Raw genomic sequence first — 16,587 nt, forward strand, 5'->3', positions numbered from 1 at the left:
GACGGCGCGCCCCCGCCGCCGAGGGCCGCTCGGGTCGGCCGGGCTGCGGCGGCGCGGCGCGGCGGTCTCCGGACGTCCCCGCGGCGGCGGGTGACGGGGCACGGGTGGGCGCGCGAGCTCCGGAGCAGGCTCGGTCGTGCCGTCAGAGGGCGCGGTGGGGGCGGCCGGTCCCGGCTGCACCCGGCGCAGCCAGGCGAAATTGTACATACATGCATTGACTACGCGCATTGACTACGCGTATGAATAGCGTCTTTCCAGTTGTTGCGCGCCGTAGTGGCCGTGTTGGCGGTGCCGGGCGCCGGGCGCCGATCTGTGAGGCTCGACGCGCTCTCTGCGGCGCGCCCCTGTCGGTGTCATCCACGCGCTGTGTCGGTCTCCAACGCGCAATCTCTCACCTTCCGAACCAGTCCCCTCGAAACACAGCCGAGCGTACAGCGCTCGGGCGCTGATGCTGCACAATGCAACTGCGCCGCGTCTTGTCGCGGTTAGCCGTCGTGGTCGTCTGCCCGCGGGCTGGCACCGCCGGATGCCTGGTTAGAGGCTAGAGTTGGCGAGCGTCATAGCCTCGTGGCGGCTGGCGCCGCGCGCGGGGTTGCGGCGGCGGCGACTCGTGTCGCGTGACCGACCTGTCTCGCGTGTCGGGCGCCGATTGGTGGACGGGATGGCGGAAGCCACTGACTTCACTTGCTTCACTGTAGCCTCTATCGAGGCGTGTGCAATAGCGGGATTTCGTGGAGCTCAGTCCGCGTGCTGTTTTCACCGTGTGTCCTCCCTCTGTCCGGCCGAGTCGATAGTGACAAATATGTGAGCGAAGTGCTGTTACCAGAAGATGAGGCGAGCAATGCAGGGGGGGTGCGCGCTGCTGGTGTCAGCAGTCGCCCTGGCTTCCGACCGACCCTGGGCTGCCTGGACGGTGGAAATGTGCGATACAAGAAGTTGTGTAGAGGTCGGGGAGTTATGTGCGTCAGTTGGTCGTTGGCTGGCCGTGGGGAGCGTATAGCGATGGAGGTATGCGCGCGTTCTCACGTAACTCATACTTTTCCGAACCATTTGCGTTCTGCGTTTATGCGAATGGGGTGACGTGAACATACTGTCGCGAAAGTGCGAGACTCTGTACCGATTTGTTGTCAGTGATGCCGAAACTGCACAGTCCACCGCGTTCTTTATTCATGGAAACCTCGCAAGAATGACGTGAACTCTCTCTCATATTCGCCAGAGCGTGGATTCTGCGCCATATTGGGCGTCTTCGGCGCGACAAGCGTGGGCGATTTGGGGGTTGTGGCGACATGGTATCTTACGCACGGATGGCGGGACGGTGCGAGGAGCAGCGACCGGTCCCTGAGACTGGTGAGATGCAGCTCTCTCTGGTGAGAGCGGCGACTGGTGAGATGGAACTCGGATTTCGGCCGGCCGCACGCGCCGGCTGTTGTACCTATTTATTTAACCGTCTGGAAATACAAGTGGAGCGAGTGCCGTTCGCCGCCTGTCAGTGAGATTCAGCGACGAGGCGCCGCGGCGGCGACCGGGCGCGAGGTTATGATTGTTACGCTCTCGGTGCGGGGGCTCTTGCACGTGGCCTCACGTGCACCTGTCACCAGTTACAATCTTGCACTAGTGCAGAGGGTAATCCACACTGGTGCAGCTCCGGCTTTCAGATGGGATTTAGTTTTTCTAAGGGCTGCTTACGGGACAGGGCGCTGTAATAAGATGGCAAAAGCTCTTGTTTCGAAAGCTGTGTACTTAAAGTAAGGACTTAAAGTGGACTTAAAGTAAAGTAAGTAAGGGAGACTGGGTCTGAAGGTCTGATAGTCAGCTCAGACTTAACGCTTTACTTTTGTTGGTCATGTTTGATTCAGGAATGCTGTTCTTTTTATGCGTGGCTGGCGTGTCATCGTGTTTCGAACCGAATATCCGTGGCCGCACAGATCAAGATAGCCCAAAAATCTAACCGAAATAACAATGGTTTCAGCATCGGCTGTATCACGGTTATTCTGTATTTTAGATAAAAAGTTTCACAATATCCGGCACGTTGCTCTACGTGCCCCGATACAGAGGCGCTTTATTGAAATTTCTGGTTGGGTGCTCGTACGCGATACACTTTCGTTTGCCACATATCCTATTCCTGTAAGACTACGTGCGTGAACAGTACCGTTTGGATTGCCGTTAGACAAGCGAACAGGGAATCGCCTGGTGTCCGAGGTGCAGAAGCACGTACCACGTGCCACGTGCACAGAAGCGGCCAACACAAACTTCCCCGTTATGTCCATTTGGCTAGTTTTTCACCTTTTTTAGTTTTACCAAAGCTCGGTAGCCCGAGCATGCAGAGGCACGAATTCAATTTCAGTACGCTGGTCGACGTGCCCTCGTAGATTCATGTGCCCGGCACGAGTTTTTGCGACTCAGGTTGCGCCGATAACCGCCGGACAAGCCGAGAATGTCGGCATTTGGAATGTCACGTCGAGCGAAAATAATCGCAGCGGGTACGGCAAAATGACGCTCGGAATGCGGTAGGTTTTCGGCGAATCTCATTGCTACGGCAAGGCTGCACTCCCATTAGGGCTTCGCGTGGTGTGTTTTGAAGTTAAAGAAGAGCGCAACACAAAAAACTAGCGGCAGTATTGACATGCGGCGGCGGCGAACATGGTGAGATCTAAAATTGGCAGTGGTAGCGAGTGGCGTGTTCTTGAACTTTTGGAACGCATAATAGCGCTCCAGACGGAGGAAATGTGGAGAGCAGGATTTGAACGTCCCTAGTGGTCAGCACATTACCCTCGGTTCCCGTCGGGGCATACCGACATTCGGGTCGACCAGGGAATCACGGCATCCCAGCATTCGGGTCGGCCAGGAAATCACGGCATCCCGGCATTCGGGTCGGCCAGGGAATCACGGTATCCCGGCATTCGGGTCGACCAGGAAATCACGGCATCCCGGCATTCGGGTCGGCCAGGGAATCACGGCATCCCGGCATTCGGATCGACCAGGGAATCACGGCATCCCGGCATTCGGATCGACCAGGGAATCACGGCTTGCTGGCATTCGGGTCGGCCAGGGAATCACGGCATCCCGGCATTCAGGTCGACCAGGGAATCTCGGCATCCCGGCATGCGGGTCGGCCAGGAAATCACGGCACCTCGGCATTCGGATTGGGCAGGGAATCCCACAGATGGTGTTGAATGTGCCCCGAGATAATGCAAACAGAAATCGTCCATGGTACTTCGCTGCGTAACAAAGCAAGCTCACCAGAACTTGCAGCTCATTAATTCTGTGTCCAAACCAAACGTGCTGATCGTGGACAAAAAAGGAAAGAGGCCTTTGGAAGTTTTGCGCATGACATTGCAGAAATACGTCCCTGGCACCTATTTATACGCACACGACCATGCAGACGCATACGGCCTTTGAAAGGTAACAACCGTTCAATGCCATTCCTACACTTACACCCCTATCACGGCGTAGTAATTTGCTCTGACCATCTCATGTCAGGTTCCAACAATAATGCATGCAAGACACGTTTTACATCAATTTGATCTACCTGGTCCAGAGATAAAAAACAAGGCAAACTCGTTAGGCTATCAGTTTGCAGTAACTTGAAGATTTTACTACTCATTAAGAAGTTCGGTTTTTTAGTCATGAAGTGACTTTCAGTCACAAAAACTCGTTTTGAACTATAACAGGAGCAGCAGGGCGGTGGGAGAAAACTGCGACGCGTCCCTCAGACAGCTGGGCAAATCAATGCCACACTTCCACCCATTCGGACTTTACATTTCGCGAGGCTTATTTGACGCAGTCGCATTGTCAAGAAAGGGACAGATTGCCCATATAAAAGCTAGACCCACTATACCCTACTGCTGCAGCATGCTTGTGTGCCATAGAGCCCATGCTGTGATCAAAATATTGCAAATTATCTTTTTACGAAGAGACGGATCGGACAAAAATACATGCCAGGGGTATCTGGAGAGTACGCTGCAGCTTACTCATGTTTTATCAAACATCGGCATGCTGTAATCGCAGCGGCAGGGTCAAGGCTGCTGTTTTGCAAAATAAATCGTGAAAACCAAGCGGTGAAAATGACGAGATCCTTACAAAGATACGCCAGCGAATACGTTTACCGCCGGATGCACTACTAAGTGATATCTATTTGGCCGCTGGAGTAATCATAATAATTTAAATTCACTAGTCGAACTTCGCATTTTCCAGTCCATCCTACGGTGCCGCAGTGCCACCTGGTAACCGTGCGGAAGTGATGTGTGGGACAGCATGGATCCGATGTAATATCGCACTACATCGGAGCATAATCCAAGCTTCCACCGCTTCGCGAACCGTCCGTTGAACGGCGCCACCGTCGCCGGCAGGCTAGCGGTTGGCGGCCAGGTGCGGCCGGACGCGCGTCACCAAACGGCGCCACCTGTGCCGTCGGCTGGGGACACGCCCGGCCAAACGGCGCACCAGCTCCGCACCAGCTGTCGGCGCGCGAGGGAGGGGGGGGGGGGGGGGCAGCCGTGTGGCCATTTACGACGCAGTCTCTCATCTTCCTGTTTTTTCCCACGCGACTGCCGCAGCTGCAGTCTTCTACGTCGACCGCCGCGCCGGTCCGGGCGACCCGCGGAGGCGAGCTTGTGTGCCGGGGCAAGACCCAGCTTCATTCTCACGAGCGGAATTCACTGCACCGCAACTTGACCCCACAGCCCATGCCTCAAAACCTAGCCAGATCGGGAGGGACCTAAGCCCGCATCACCACGACCTGTGCGTTGCTAGGAACATAGACGGAACTAAAAACTTGTTTGTGGATGACCAGCTGGTCACGTGGCCTGGCCGTGGCCGCTGTGTGCTTGAATCGACCGGCGAGTGAGCTCTGTCCGGCTCTGCGGCGGTGGAGCTATGTCCGACGGGCGCCAGCTCCGTCTCAGGACGCGGTCCACTGAGTCCGAGCTAGAGTCGACTGGCTGGTCCATACTCCGCAGATGGATAGCGGCAGGGACGCGAAGTTAATCTTAGATCCGCAGTTGGAACGCGGAGCTAGAAGTACACCGATAGATTGATCGATGAATTTGATTGCGGATGATTGCATTGATCGCATTACATGGCATTGATTGCATTACATTGCATTACATTGCATTGATTGCATTACATTACATCGCATTGCGTTGCATTGCATTGCATTACATTGATTACATTGCGTTACATTACATTACATTACATTGATTGCAGATGATGATTTGATGATTACAAATCGACAACGGCAGGAGTACGCTGTCAATTTTAAACCGGAGCTTGAACCTTGGAGCTAAAAGCCTTACTAAATGTTCACAAAGACATAGTAGGCCCTACTGCTGTTCCTCACACTCCTGCACACGCCGTGTTTTCTGGCACCTAACATAGTGTTTGGCCTCGATCGTCACAGCATTGACCTATTGACCGCAGTGACGTAACTATGGGAACGGGATTTGGGGGGTCATCCCGGCTGGCCGTGGCGGAGGCTCCTCAGGACCGAAGGTTTTAGTCCCTTTTAGCAGTTTAAGACGCACGTAGCTATTTAGAATATTCCAAATGGGCTTCGATACGTGAGAATAAGGCCCCAGCATAACCAGATCACCTCATCGAAAGTCAGGTCACAGGCGATGCAATAAGAGCACTTTGTCAAGAAGACTTCATTAATGCCCAATTTGGCCCTCCTGGGCCAATCCCTGGCTACGCCACTGCTCAGCCGGGCTTACGCCGGCTGTACCGACCGTTTCTGAGCCTGCCGCGACCGACCAAGGGCAGCGTTTGCGTACAGCCGCGCAGTTCGCTCGCCTCACCCCGTGCTCAATAACGAGACCTCGGAGGGCAAGATGATGTCAGGTGCTTTACTTTTACTCCCTCCACCAGGGGGGGGGGCCTGGTGGCGCCTCTGCCGGGTACGCGTGACAAGCCTGGGTGTCGCTACATTCTCTCCCCGAGCTGGGCTCCTGGTGACGCCCCTGCCGGGCGCGCGTGGCGAGGGTGCGAGACAGCTGCCTCCGACAGCAGCAGCCGGTCTGTGCGTCACCCCAGGGGGGGGGGGGCAGTGTCCCACCGGTGCCCCAACAGTGTCCCGGCAGCAGGGAGCCAGCGCACCAGGACATGGCCCTCAGCCACCCGGCAGTGTTGAATCGGCGACCGCTTTGAATCTGATCACAGCAGCAGGAGGGTCCTCAACATCATCCAGTGCTCGCGCTCTCAAGAACTCTGCTGCCGCCAGCGCGACAGAGGCACCATGTGAGCCCGACGCCGTGTCCCTTGGAAGTCCGCATCTGAGCCTGCATTTAGAGTGAGTTCTATATGAGAGGGGTAGAGGCTTGGCAAGCATGGTAGTGGTGGTAGGTAGTGGTAGGGGTTTTAGGGCGCATCGACTGCTGAAGGTCATGCAGCGTAGGTAGTGGTAGTGGTAGTCGTAGTGGTAGTGGTAATCGTAGTCGCAGTGGTAGCGGTAGTGGTAGTGCACGCGCGGAAATTCCCTGCGATCGATTTGCGATCGATTACGATGTCCCTGGTTACAATTACTAGGCATCGTGGAATTCGTCAGATTCTTCAACTGGGTTTCTACGATGCGTTTTATTCCCACCACGGCGGCCACACGCCTTCTGAGCCATGCGCACGAGACAACGTCCGCTTTTTTGCTGGGAAGACACGTGCTTACCAAACCCGCTCTCTCAGCCCAGCGGCGTCCCACCTTTCCGTCGGTGTCCTGGTGCCCACAGAGCTAGGCAGGATCCCCGAAGCGAACCCTCGGGCACCGGAAATCGAGCTATGCTGAAATGTAAAAAACTGATCAAAAACCCGGCACCAGCGAGCTCTGCTAATCGCTCACCTTGGAATGGGAGGTTTTTCACCTGTATCTCACTTCAAGCTACAAATGCGAGCTAGTGTGAGAACATGCAGCAAAAGTGCCGGTAAAATAAATCTGCACACATTTTTCCTTTTAATCACACGAAAACCCTTTGTTCACGTGAACTTTCAACCCTATTATCTATACAAGTCTGCATCCATCTGGTTTTCCAATTTAGCCGATCTGGTGTTACTTCCCGCATGGTTACCACGTGAAAACATTTTTGAAAACATTTTGTGCATGAAACACATGAAAAACACATGAAAACATTTTAAAGAAACAAACATGTGAAACATGTTTCATGCTTCATGTTTCATGTGAAACAAACACAAGAAAACATTTTACCGTGCCGGAGTTCATAAAAAATTCCCAAATGTCGACCACGGCGCTCACGACCTGCAGCCAATAACCCACACAATGCACGACCCCTCCATCTCAGTGGACATCTGGCGATCCTGAACTGTCCTTCGGACTCGCCAGGACGTGTGAGACCTGCTCGCCGTCTCCGGTGCCGCTCCTACACGGTCTGTGTGATGTTTGGTGATCTCGGGCTCAAGCGTCAAAATAGCACAGAGTGTACACCTACGGCTCGCAGACCGGCTCAGTGGTCGTCAGTGTGTTTTGTGGTTTATCTTCCCCCGATCTCCCGAGAATGTCAGCGATGATCAGGAGTGGATGGCCGACACGGGGCTCTTATACAGGGCCGGATCCTGTATCATGCCAGGTCTTTACCGAGACTCTAAGCATCCAAGGTCATAGAAAGGCGCAATGGCATCGGTGAACCCTGTCCCGTCTATTCATACAACATATTCTGTAGATGGCTGTTCAGTCTGGCAGGAAGGATATTCAGTCACGCATGTGGGTGTTGATCACTCGCAATTATCTTCAGAGATTCACACCTCCCATGTCAGGTCATTTCCATCAGTCTGCCTACAATTGGGGAATCAGGGCTAGAAAACGCTCAGTCACGTGAAAACGACTGAACACCGCACCCGTCGTGGACAGATTCAAGTCACCTATCGAAGAGCAGTTTACATCACGAACCCGATGTGTGAAGAATCCACTGGGTCGCCGACGCCCGGGAGTGTTGCGGGGCAGTCTAACCGGCCGGGCGGCTGCGGGCTCGGGTGGGGATGGGTGTGAAGGGACAGAACAGAACCGGTAACCAACACCGTGCAGGACGGCACGGCCAAGAACAGGCATGGACTCATGTAGGAAGTTGGAAGGAAGGAAGAGGAGAGAGAAAGAGAGAGAGAGAAGAGAGAGAGAGAGAGAGAGAGAGAGGGAGAGAGAGAAGAGAGAGAGAGAGGAGAGAGAGAGAGAGAGATGAGAGAGGAGAGAGGAGAGAGAGAGGAGGGAGAGAGAGGGAGAAGGAGAGGAGAGAGAGCGAGAGAGAGAGAGGGAGAGAGAGAGAGAGAGAGAGAGAGGAGAGAGAGAGAGAGAGAGAGGAAAAGGGAACGAGATAGGAGTTAGAGAGAGACGGAATGGAAACGAAAAAAGAAATATTCACACGGACATCCAGACAGATGGGCAGGCAGACAAACGACAGACAGACCCACGCGTACAGCCTACTCACCAGCACACTCACCAGCACTCCCGACAGGTGCGGCTTCAGCCCGGCCATGCTCAGGCCGGACGAAGCCCTTTCACGCTGAGGCCGATCGAATGCGATAATCGCTGCCCCATTCATTGCGCGACTCGCCTGGGCAACACACGGCCGTTGCTAGGTACGCGAGCTCATAACATCGGCAGGACGGCGGCGCCGGCCGGCCTGGGCATCACACGGCGGCCGCACAATGCCGGCCGCGCAGTAGGAAACAGTCAAGGCGAGCCGTTTGCAGCAGAAGACAGGCAGAGCGAGCCGTACGCAGCAGAAGACAGGCAGAGCGAGGCGTTCGCGGCAGAAGACAGCCAGAGCGAGCCGTACGCAGCAGAAGACAGAGCGAGGCGTTCGCGGCAGAAGACAGTCAAGGCGAGCCGTACGCAGCAGAAGACAGTCAGGGTGAGTCGTACGCAGCAGAAGACAGCCAGGGCGAGCCGTTCGCAACAGAAGACAGGCAGAGCGAGGCGTTCGCGGCAGAAGACAGTCAAGGCGAGCCGTACGCAGCAGAAGACAGTCAGGGTGAGTCGTACGCAGCAGAAGATAGCCAAGGCGAGCCGTTCGCAACAGAAGACAGGCAGAGAGAGCCGTACGCAGCAGAAAACTGGCAGAGCAAGCCGTACGCAGCAGAAGACAGGCAGAGCGAGCCGTACGCAGCAGAAGACAGGCAGAGCGAGCCGTACGCAGCAGAAAATAGCCAGGGCGAGCCATACACAGCAGAAGACAGGCAGAGCGAGCCGTACGCAGCAGAAGACAGGCAGAGCGAGCCGTACGCAGCAGAAGACAGGCAGGGTGAGCCGTACGCAGTGACCCACTGTCCTCCCCGCGGAAGACCCACACGTGAGTGTCCGACTGGTGTCCGGTTCCAGTGCGGTGCGGATTTCGGGCTTGGTCGCTGTCCCGTGCGTCGCCTATGTCTGGCTTGAACTGCGCGAAATGTCGGTGGGACGTTAAAAGACTCGCGGAGATTACAAACTCCCCAACCTATCTCCACTCTGAAACGGTTTTAAATCTCCGGGTATATCGGGTTTCATCTTAAGGTTGGAGGCTTGAAAAATACATGTAGCAATTTGGCGCTTCTAAGCGAGATGTTTCAATGCGTTCCACACGTGATATGACAAACTGCGCAATTGTTCCACGCTTCCTCCCCAGATTACGAAAAATGTGAAGCCGAAAGATATTGCGCCCCAGTGGTCATTTCGAGCAAATGAAAGGCCAATGACCCCATTAGGTCTGGAGATTTCGGGCATAGTACACAGAATCCTGCATCACAACTCGTCCAAACTTCAACCTATGATATTTTGGTTCAAGTTGTAACTAAAGACGGATTCAGTCTCAACCTAGGACATGCTTCAGCATTTTGTGAGATATTGCACAGTGTCGTAAAGGCATGCAGCTTAAGCTTGCATAATGCACACGATAGTCTAATCGGCATTTGCCTCTTTGGATTAAAGTCAGTCGCATAGGCCATTCATAACGGTTGATGCATCTGAAGTCAAGCGTGCGATATTAATTAGGTAAAGATAAATCTGGTCTTTTTCATCTGGCGAAAGCCAGATTTGAACACCAGTAACGTATAATTCAGCGACGATCAAGTAATCCGCCTTAACACGCGCCCTGGTGGCCGGCTAGATACCCTTTGCTCGGGTGGGGGGGTCAGTTTTACCCCCCTGAGATCTCTGAGATCTCGGAAACTAAGAAGGCTTGAGACACCAAATTTGCAAGGTGTATTGACCCGCACGTGAACTCACTTAGGTCAAAGTTTCAGGTTCCTAGGTCATGACCCTTGGGTTAAAAAGGTCCACCAAGGTCAAGTTGCAGGTTGGCCTCCAAAGTGCCCTCAGAATCTAGATAACCGTTTCTAAGCAAAAGGTGAAATGCTCATTCAACGTCTGTGACCTTTTTTTGACATTTTTAAAGCCAAGGCGACCAAAATCATATAAGACTGTTTTGAATTTTACATTTGACTAGGCGACAAAGATAACGCTAGGCAGTATGTTCATAAAACAAAATGCTGACTTGGGTCATTTTATGTCAATGACCTCTTCTGACCTATAAGAAGTCCATGGAAGATGTATGATGCGGTTCCTGCTACCAATAAATTCGAAATGAGCACCAGAAACTGTCCCATACAGCAAGTCCTAGGGTAACAAAACAGGTTGGTTTTGACCTTGGTGTGACCTTTATACCTGACCTTAGGTTACTGCAATTTGCTCATTCAACTGTTTTATTATCTAGGAAAGCATCTCAGAAATGTATGGAATTGTCTAACACTCCGTTGTTGGATCAGATTGGACGGTTCCCTAGAAATTGTCTTCGCTGAAACCATGGCCTGACTTTGACCTGCCATAGGTCAGCAACCTTAGAAGGTGCATCTAAATGTCAAACGATCCGCTATTCAATTGCCTATAGCTGTGCAAAATTTGGCGCGGCTACGCCGCGCCGTTCGGAAACCATTCTGGAAAAACCTTCGGGGGGGGGGCAATTTGACCCCCACCCGAGTGCGTGTTAAACGTCACCAGTTGTCAGAAGGTGATTCGCATGAGATCGAGCTCAGTCACTGGCCCTCCCAGGATAGAATCAGCGGGGCCAATCGAAGTATTATTCGTTTGGTTTTCAATTACGTGAGCTGTTAAGTGCATTTGCGAGGAACATTATTCACATAGGTAAGACAGTGGTAATAGCCTTATTCCTAGCAGAAAAAAAAAACTGAGGAAAATGGACATTTGAATGCGTTGATACTTCGCGCAACATGCCTTTATCGAAACGAATAGAAGGAATGCACTTTCACGACTAGCACTTATGATATTCGCTTCGATAAAGGCATGTTGCCGAAATATCGACTCATTTATATTTCGTAGTCCTGGTTTTTCTCGGAGGAATAAAGTTAGTACTAGTGTCATATCTATGTTTGGTTTTCAGTGCACCTGTTTGATGCAGACCTCCAATCAATCTCAATCAATCAATCTCAATCTCCAATCTCAAATCAATCGAAGAAATTAAAGCGCGGCCTTTCCCAAAGTCAGGATGAGAATTACAGCTGATGCTGTTATCAGGAACACCGTTGCCAGCACCCACGAACACAACATCGGAGTTGTATAATGGTCCAAAAGAACATCGGATTTGCAAATGTTGTCACAGTGCCTGTTCATGTTTAGGAAAACGCCTATTGTTACATTTATTACAAGTGTTCAGCCCGTGCAAAAACCCTGCTTCTGACAGCCGCACGAATGAGATATGCCAGCTGTGACATCTGTGACAACGTGGAGGGCTTGAGCATCCTGGCAAGATCAGTTCAAGCGTATGCTCGTATGATTAATGACATTTATATGTATGGTCATTGGTGCGACAGTAACCCGGGATGCACTGGTACGTTTTACGTCAAGTATCCGTGCATTTAAGCGGTAACATTTGTCCAGAGCTCTACAATTTGACTACGGTTTTCATTTTAGCCCCGAAGATGCGCTCTATGAAACCTATGGCAAGTGTTTGTAAATGGGTACTTCCAACCACATCCGAGGTGTGATATATGGCAATGTACTCCCTTTATTTATAATACAAGGGAGTACAGTGTCCCATATAGAACTGTCCCACTGTCCCATGTACACAAAATCCTATCATACGAGAACTGTATATCATCTGTTTCGCTCCTTGGCGCCTCTGTTGTGACTAAATCCTACAAACCTTAGATATTCTGTCGAACCTGAAAACCCAACTATGCTCTACCTACCTGTGATATCTTGCTCAAACGCCACTGATTTGATGTGTTTAACTGCCGTGTGGACATTAACCCTGGTCGTAAGCTCGACAATACGTGATGTGTGTTCTACCAGCTTGTGTCTTTCTGTTTCAAATACCAAATCAGTGGATTAGCGGATTGGGGTCGGCGAACTTGGAAAATTTAGCATTAATATTAAACCCAATATTTTTTCCTCACTGTTTCTGTCTTAAATCGCTGTGTATCACCCTGTGGCAGCATTGCAAAAATGAAAGCAAGCTTATAAGCCAGCCTGACCCGCCATCTTTCCAAACGTTCTGATATTGCTGCGAATCCACGCAATAGCATTCTTAACTTTCTTAACATTTCAACAGAAATATCAAATTAATGTATGAGACATCGCAGGCACCCCACTAGCAGGTCCCCAAATGGCCCTCCTCCGCCACGGCCGGCCCGTTCGCGGCCGTTCCTGCAGCCGACCTCCTCGTTGCGCCGCAGGCGACAGCGCCACCGCCGGGGTCACAGGCTCACGACCCGGACCCGGGCCCGCCGAGCCGGCGGAGTTGGCCGGGCCCGCTCCTCGGTCGCCCCGTCAACAGCCCGTCCGGTCGATGTGGGCCCTAACAACGGCCGCAGCCGTCGAGGGCGACGACGCCGCCCGTCGTCGCAGCCTGCCCGTTTGCAGGACGGAAGTGCTGTCGGTTTTAATGGCTGGCTGCGACCCCCTCATCGACTACGTCACGTTTTGGGGTGGGGTGCGGGTGGGGGTGAGCCGTCCCTCACCCTCGCCTGGAGTCGCCCGTGCGCCGCGCCGCCTCCCCGCGGCCGACGCTGACTCCGCCCCTGCGCGGCGGGTAACCAGGACCACGATGTCGGCAGCGGCCACCATGTACGGCATGCTCCAGTACTACCGGAACAAGAGGAGTGAGGGCAACACCACCCAGGTGGAGGGCGCCATCCTCACCCCCAACCACCAGGGCGGCCCGCTCAAACCGCCGCCGCTCAAGCGGGACATGACGCAGGTCAGTGGCACCCTCCCGGGCCGGTACTGCAACCGTACCGGATATCGTGCAACCCTGGATGTCGGCGGGCCCGCTCCAAACGGACGTACTCAGATAGCGGACTCCTCCAGGCGGACGTCTTTGGTTCTTGGGCTCCTCCAGACGGACGTCCTAAGCTAGCGGGCTCCCCCAGACGGATGTCTTCAGTTAGCGGACTTCTCCAGGCAGACGCTCACCCCTCAGAAACCCCTTCTCTCAGACGGAGACCTTTGCCAGTGCCCCGGCAGACTAACCCTCTAAGTCAGTGGACTCTTCCCAGACAGTCAGTGGCATCCCCACAGGCAATCTCCACATCACAGGACCCCTCCCCCTGGACCCCTCAGTCGTCTGACCTTCTCATGTCGGCGTGCCCGGCCGGACCGACGCGTCCCGACCCCCCGACGCCTCCAGTGACCCGCGCCGGCGCGCCGCTCGTTCGCAGGTCAACTGGCGCGAGATGGCGCTGCGGCGCCGCAAGGTGGCCGACTGCCAGATCATCGGCTGCGTCGTCACCTCGGGTCTGCTCATTCTGGCCGCGGGACTCGGCATGTTCCTGGCCGCCTGGTTCGTCCTCGGCAGTAAGTACACGCTTCGCTCGGTGACCTGTCTGACCCGCGTGGCGGTCGGGCAGTACTCGCTCGCTCGCACGTACTCGCTCGCAGCTCGCAGGTACTCGCTCGCTCGCAGTTACTCGCTCGCAGCTCGCAGGTACTCGCTCGCAGCTCGCAGGTGCTCGCTCTCTCGCAGGTAATTGCTCGCAGCTCGCAGGTACTCGCAGGTCTCGGGGTCGACAGTTCGAAGCAGGCCGCTGGGGGCTAGTTCTGTTCTGTTCAGTTCTGTTCGCCGCGACAGCCAGTTCTGTTCGCCGCGACGGTCAGGGTCTGCCGCCAAGGTCTGGGTCAGTCAGGCTCTCAGTCGGTCTGCGGAGGCCCGAGTCAGGCTCTCAGTTGGTCTGCAGAGGCCCGAGTCAGGATCTCAGTCGGTCTGCGGAGGCCCGAGTCAGGGTCTCAGTCGGGCTGCGGAGGCCCGAGTCAGGCTCTCAGTTGGTCCGCGGAGGCCCGAGTCAGGGTCTCAGCCGGTCTGCGGATGCCCGAGTCAGGCTCTCAGTCGGTCTGCGGAGGCCCGAGTCAGTGTCGTAGTTGGTGGGCGGGCTGAGTCAGTTCCGCATCGTCTAAATGACCCACCAGGGGGGCCTACTCGCACAGCAGTGACGCTTCCCACGGCGACGATCGACCCAGTGTTTGGGGCTTCGAATTCCTGGACAGGCCACATGGCCCAGGTAATGATGTCCGTGCTGGCCGTTATCCAGCAGTGGGCTCGTAACGGCCTGGAATATGACGTCACAGAGGACTCAATATTGACTGGCTCACCAGCGTCCTGGTACAAAGCCTAAGTCGGCCGTGACGACCATTCGTAAATGTGACGGTCCGACTGGAAAGAAACGGATCCACCGAGCGACGAAATAACTTTATACAACCATTGTATGGCAAGCGTGAACGAACAAGTCAAATTTCGATACCGCTGGACCATACACCCGCGCCGAGTCAATATCACCAGCGCCAAAGAGACGTGCGGCAGCGCGCTGTCTGGACCTCACCCATAACGAAGTCCTGGCCCGCATCAAACGCCTCAACAGCTGCCGTCGGCGTCCGCCAAACCTTGCCACCATCCCGCGGCCGGGCTGGAGCTGCCGCCAGTCCCCGGAAACCCTTCACCTCCGTCGGTCGGCGTCGGCAGCCGACGTGACCGCATTTGCCGCGTCATCGACGGCTGTCCGCGCGCGACGTGACCGCCCGGCGCGCCCGTCCGCAGAGGAGGACCCGTTCATCCTCATCGGGCCCGTGTTCGCCGGCTGCGGTATCGTCGTGCTCCTGCTCAGCGTCGAGGTGTGCGTGCGGCGGCAGAAGGTCATCAAACTCACCGAGGACCTCAGCTCAGGTCAGTAGCGCCGGCTCAGGTCACTGGGCTCGGGTCGCTGGGGTCAGGTCGCTGGGGTCAGGTCGCTGCGGTCAGGTCGCTGGGTTCAGGTCGCTGGGCTCAGGTCGGCGCAAAGCCAGCGGGGTTTTGTCGCCTCAGGGCGCGTTATAGCGAACGCAGGTTTATGCAAACTGCCAACGTAACGAGGAGTTCGATTCGCGTCAGCGTCATGGTGATCTCGGAACGGGCTGGCAGTCACAAAAACATTGATTTGAGAAGCTTTGGCTACTTGGGGATCATGTTTGTCATGAAAAATACAAACGGCCTGGGTCTGTTGGGCATTTAGGGGTCCCAGACCGACCTGGGGGGATCACTTTGTCCGTGGAGCCCTGGTACAGTTGATCGGTTACACGAATTGCTGCTTTTTTAACAAACAAAAAACAGCGTGATGTTAGCTACATATCTACCTAACTCGTCACTAACCACGTCCTGTTTTCCTTGGCTTCAGAAATCCATAAAGATATTCTCCTTGGAAGTGCTGCTGCTATTGGTTTTACTTGTTCCAAAACGCGCGTTGTCATACCACACCCACCCTGTCGAGGGTTACACCGAGCCTTCAGTTATTTCATAGGAGCCAGCTAAACTCTCATGGCAGCCTGGCATTCAGCTTATTTGTGTCGGTTTTTACTGTCAGCACCCCTGGCGTCGTCCCAGCCCTGAACCGCGCCGGCGACCCACATTTCGACAGGTGACACGCTGATGACCCCCTCCGGCACTACCCTGATCTCGCCTGATCCCACCTGACCCCGAGCTGTTCCTGCCTGACCGCAGCCTGATCCCACCTGACCCCGTCCGACCCCATTTTCACCTCTACTGATCCCACCTGACCACAGCCTGACTGCCTGACCCCAGCCTGACCCCGCCTGACCCCGCCTGACCCAGTCTGATCCTGCCTGACCCCGTCCGGCTCCATCCTGACCCTAACTGACCCCGCCTGAGCCCAGCCTGACCCCCGACCCCGCTCCAGACGAGGAGGACGGACACTACATCGACGAGGGGCTCATCAACTACGGCTTCGGCCACTTCCACGGCGACGACCCGGGAACGCCCATCAGCAGCAAGTCCCCCGCCCACAGCAAGTCCCCCGCCTACCGTTCGCCCATCGTGGTTCGCTCTCAGGCACAAGGCGGCGAAGACGACGAATCGTACAAGCCATCGTTTTGACGTACGTGTGCCGCGCTGGGATGACCGCCGGCACGTTTCGACCAGCAAGTGGCAGAGCACAAAAGATTTCCGGTGGCAGAGATGTTTGATACGCTTTTTTTAAAAAAAACATTTAGGCGCTGGTCCTCGTTGTGCTGTACTGTACTGTATGTGCTGTACTCTAGCGGTGCAGTACATTTGCTGCCAGCTGGTTGTGCGTCAGAGCTCCGCGCTTTATAGCATGTTTTACCGCGGAGAGGCGGGG

General features: G+C 54.7%; 1 protein-coding gene across 1 annotated transcript; it reads left to right on the top strand.

Annotated features, from left to right (window-relative positions):
• The first annotated feature begins 6,041 nt into the window (after positions 1 to 6,041).
• Positions 6,042 to 16,343, top strand: LOC119114084 (uncharacterized). Its single transcript, XM_037238305.1, has 5 exons — positions 6,042 to 6,234; positions 13,042 to 13,184; positions 13,645 to 13,780; positions 15,015 to 15,140; positions 16,147 to 16,343. Exons 2-5 carry the CDS (start codon positions 13,050 to 13,052, stop codon positions 16,341 to 16,343), a joined length of 594 nt encoding a protein of 197 aa, XP_037094200.1. The 5' UTR covers positions 6,042 to 6,234; positions 13,042 to 13,049.
• The last annotated feature ends 244 nt before the right edge of the window (positions 16,344 to 16,587 follow it).

The sequence above is a fragment of the Pollicipes pollicipes genome, unplaced genomic scaffold, assembly GCF_011947565.3.
Source record: "Pollicipes pollicipes isolate AB1234 unplaced genomic scaffold, Ppol_2.1 Scaffold_7262;HRSCAF=8765_pilon_pilon_pilon, whole genome shotgun sequence".
Taxonomy (NCBI): domain Eukaryota; kingdom Metazoa; phylum Arthropoda; class Thecostraca; order Pollicipedomorpha; family Pollicipedidae; genus Pollicipes; species Pollicipes pollicipes.

Excerpts from the sequence above, each read along its gene's own strand:
- LOC119114084 (XM_037238305.1), top strand. The coding sequence starts at position 13,050 with ATGTACGGCATGCTCCAGTACTACCGGAACAAGAGGAGTGAGGGCAAC. Across the intron at positions 13,185-13,644 it reads TCAAGCGGGACATGACGCAG|GTCAACTGGCGCGAGATGGC; the intron begins GTCAGTGGCACC and ends GCTCGTTCGCAG. Across the intron at positions 15,141-16,146 it reads CACCGAGGACCTCAGCTCAG|ACGAGGAGGACGGACACTAC; the intron begins GTCAGTAGCGCC and ends ACCCCGCTCCAG.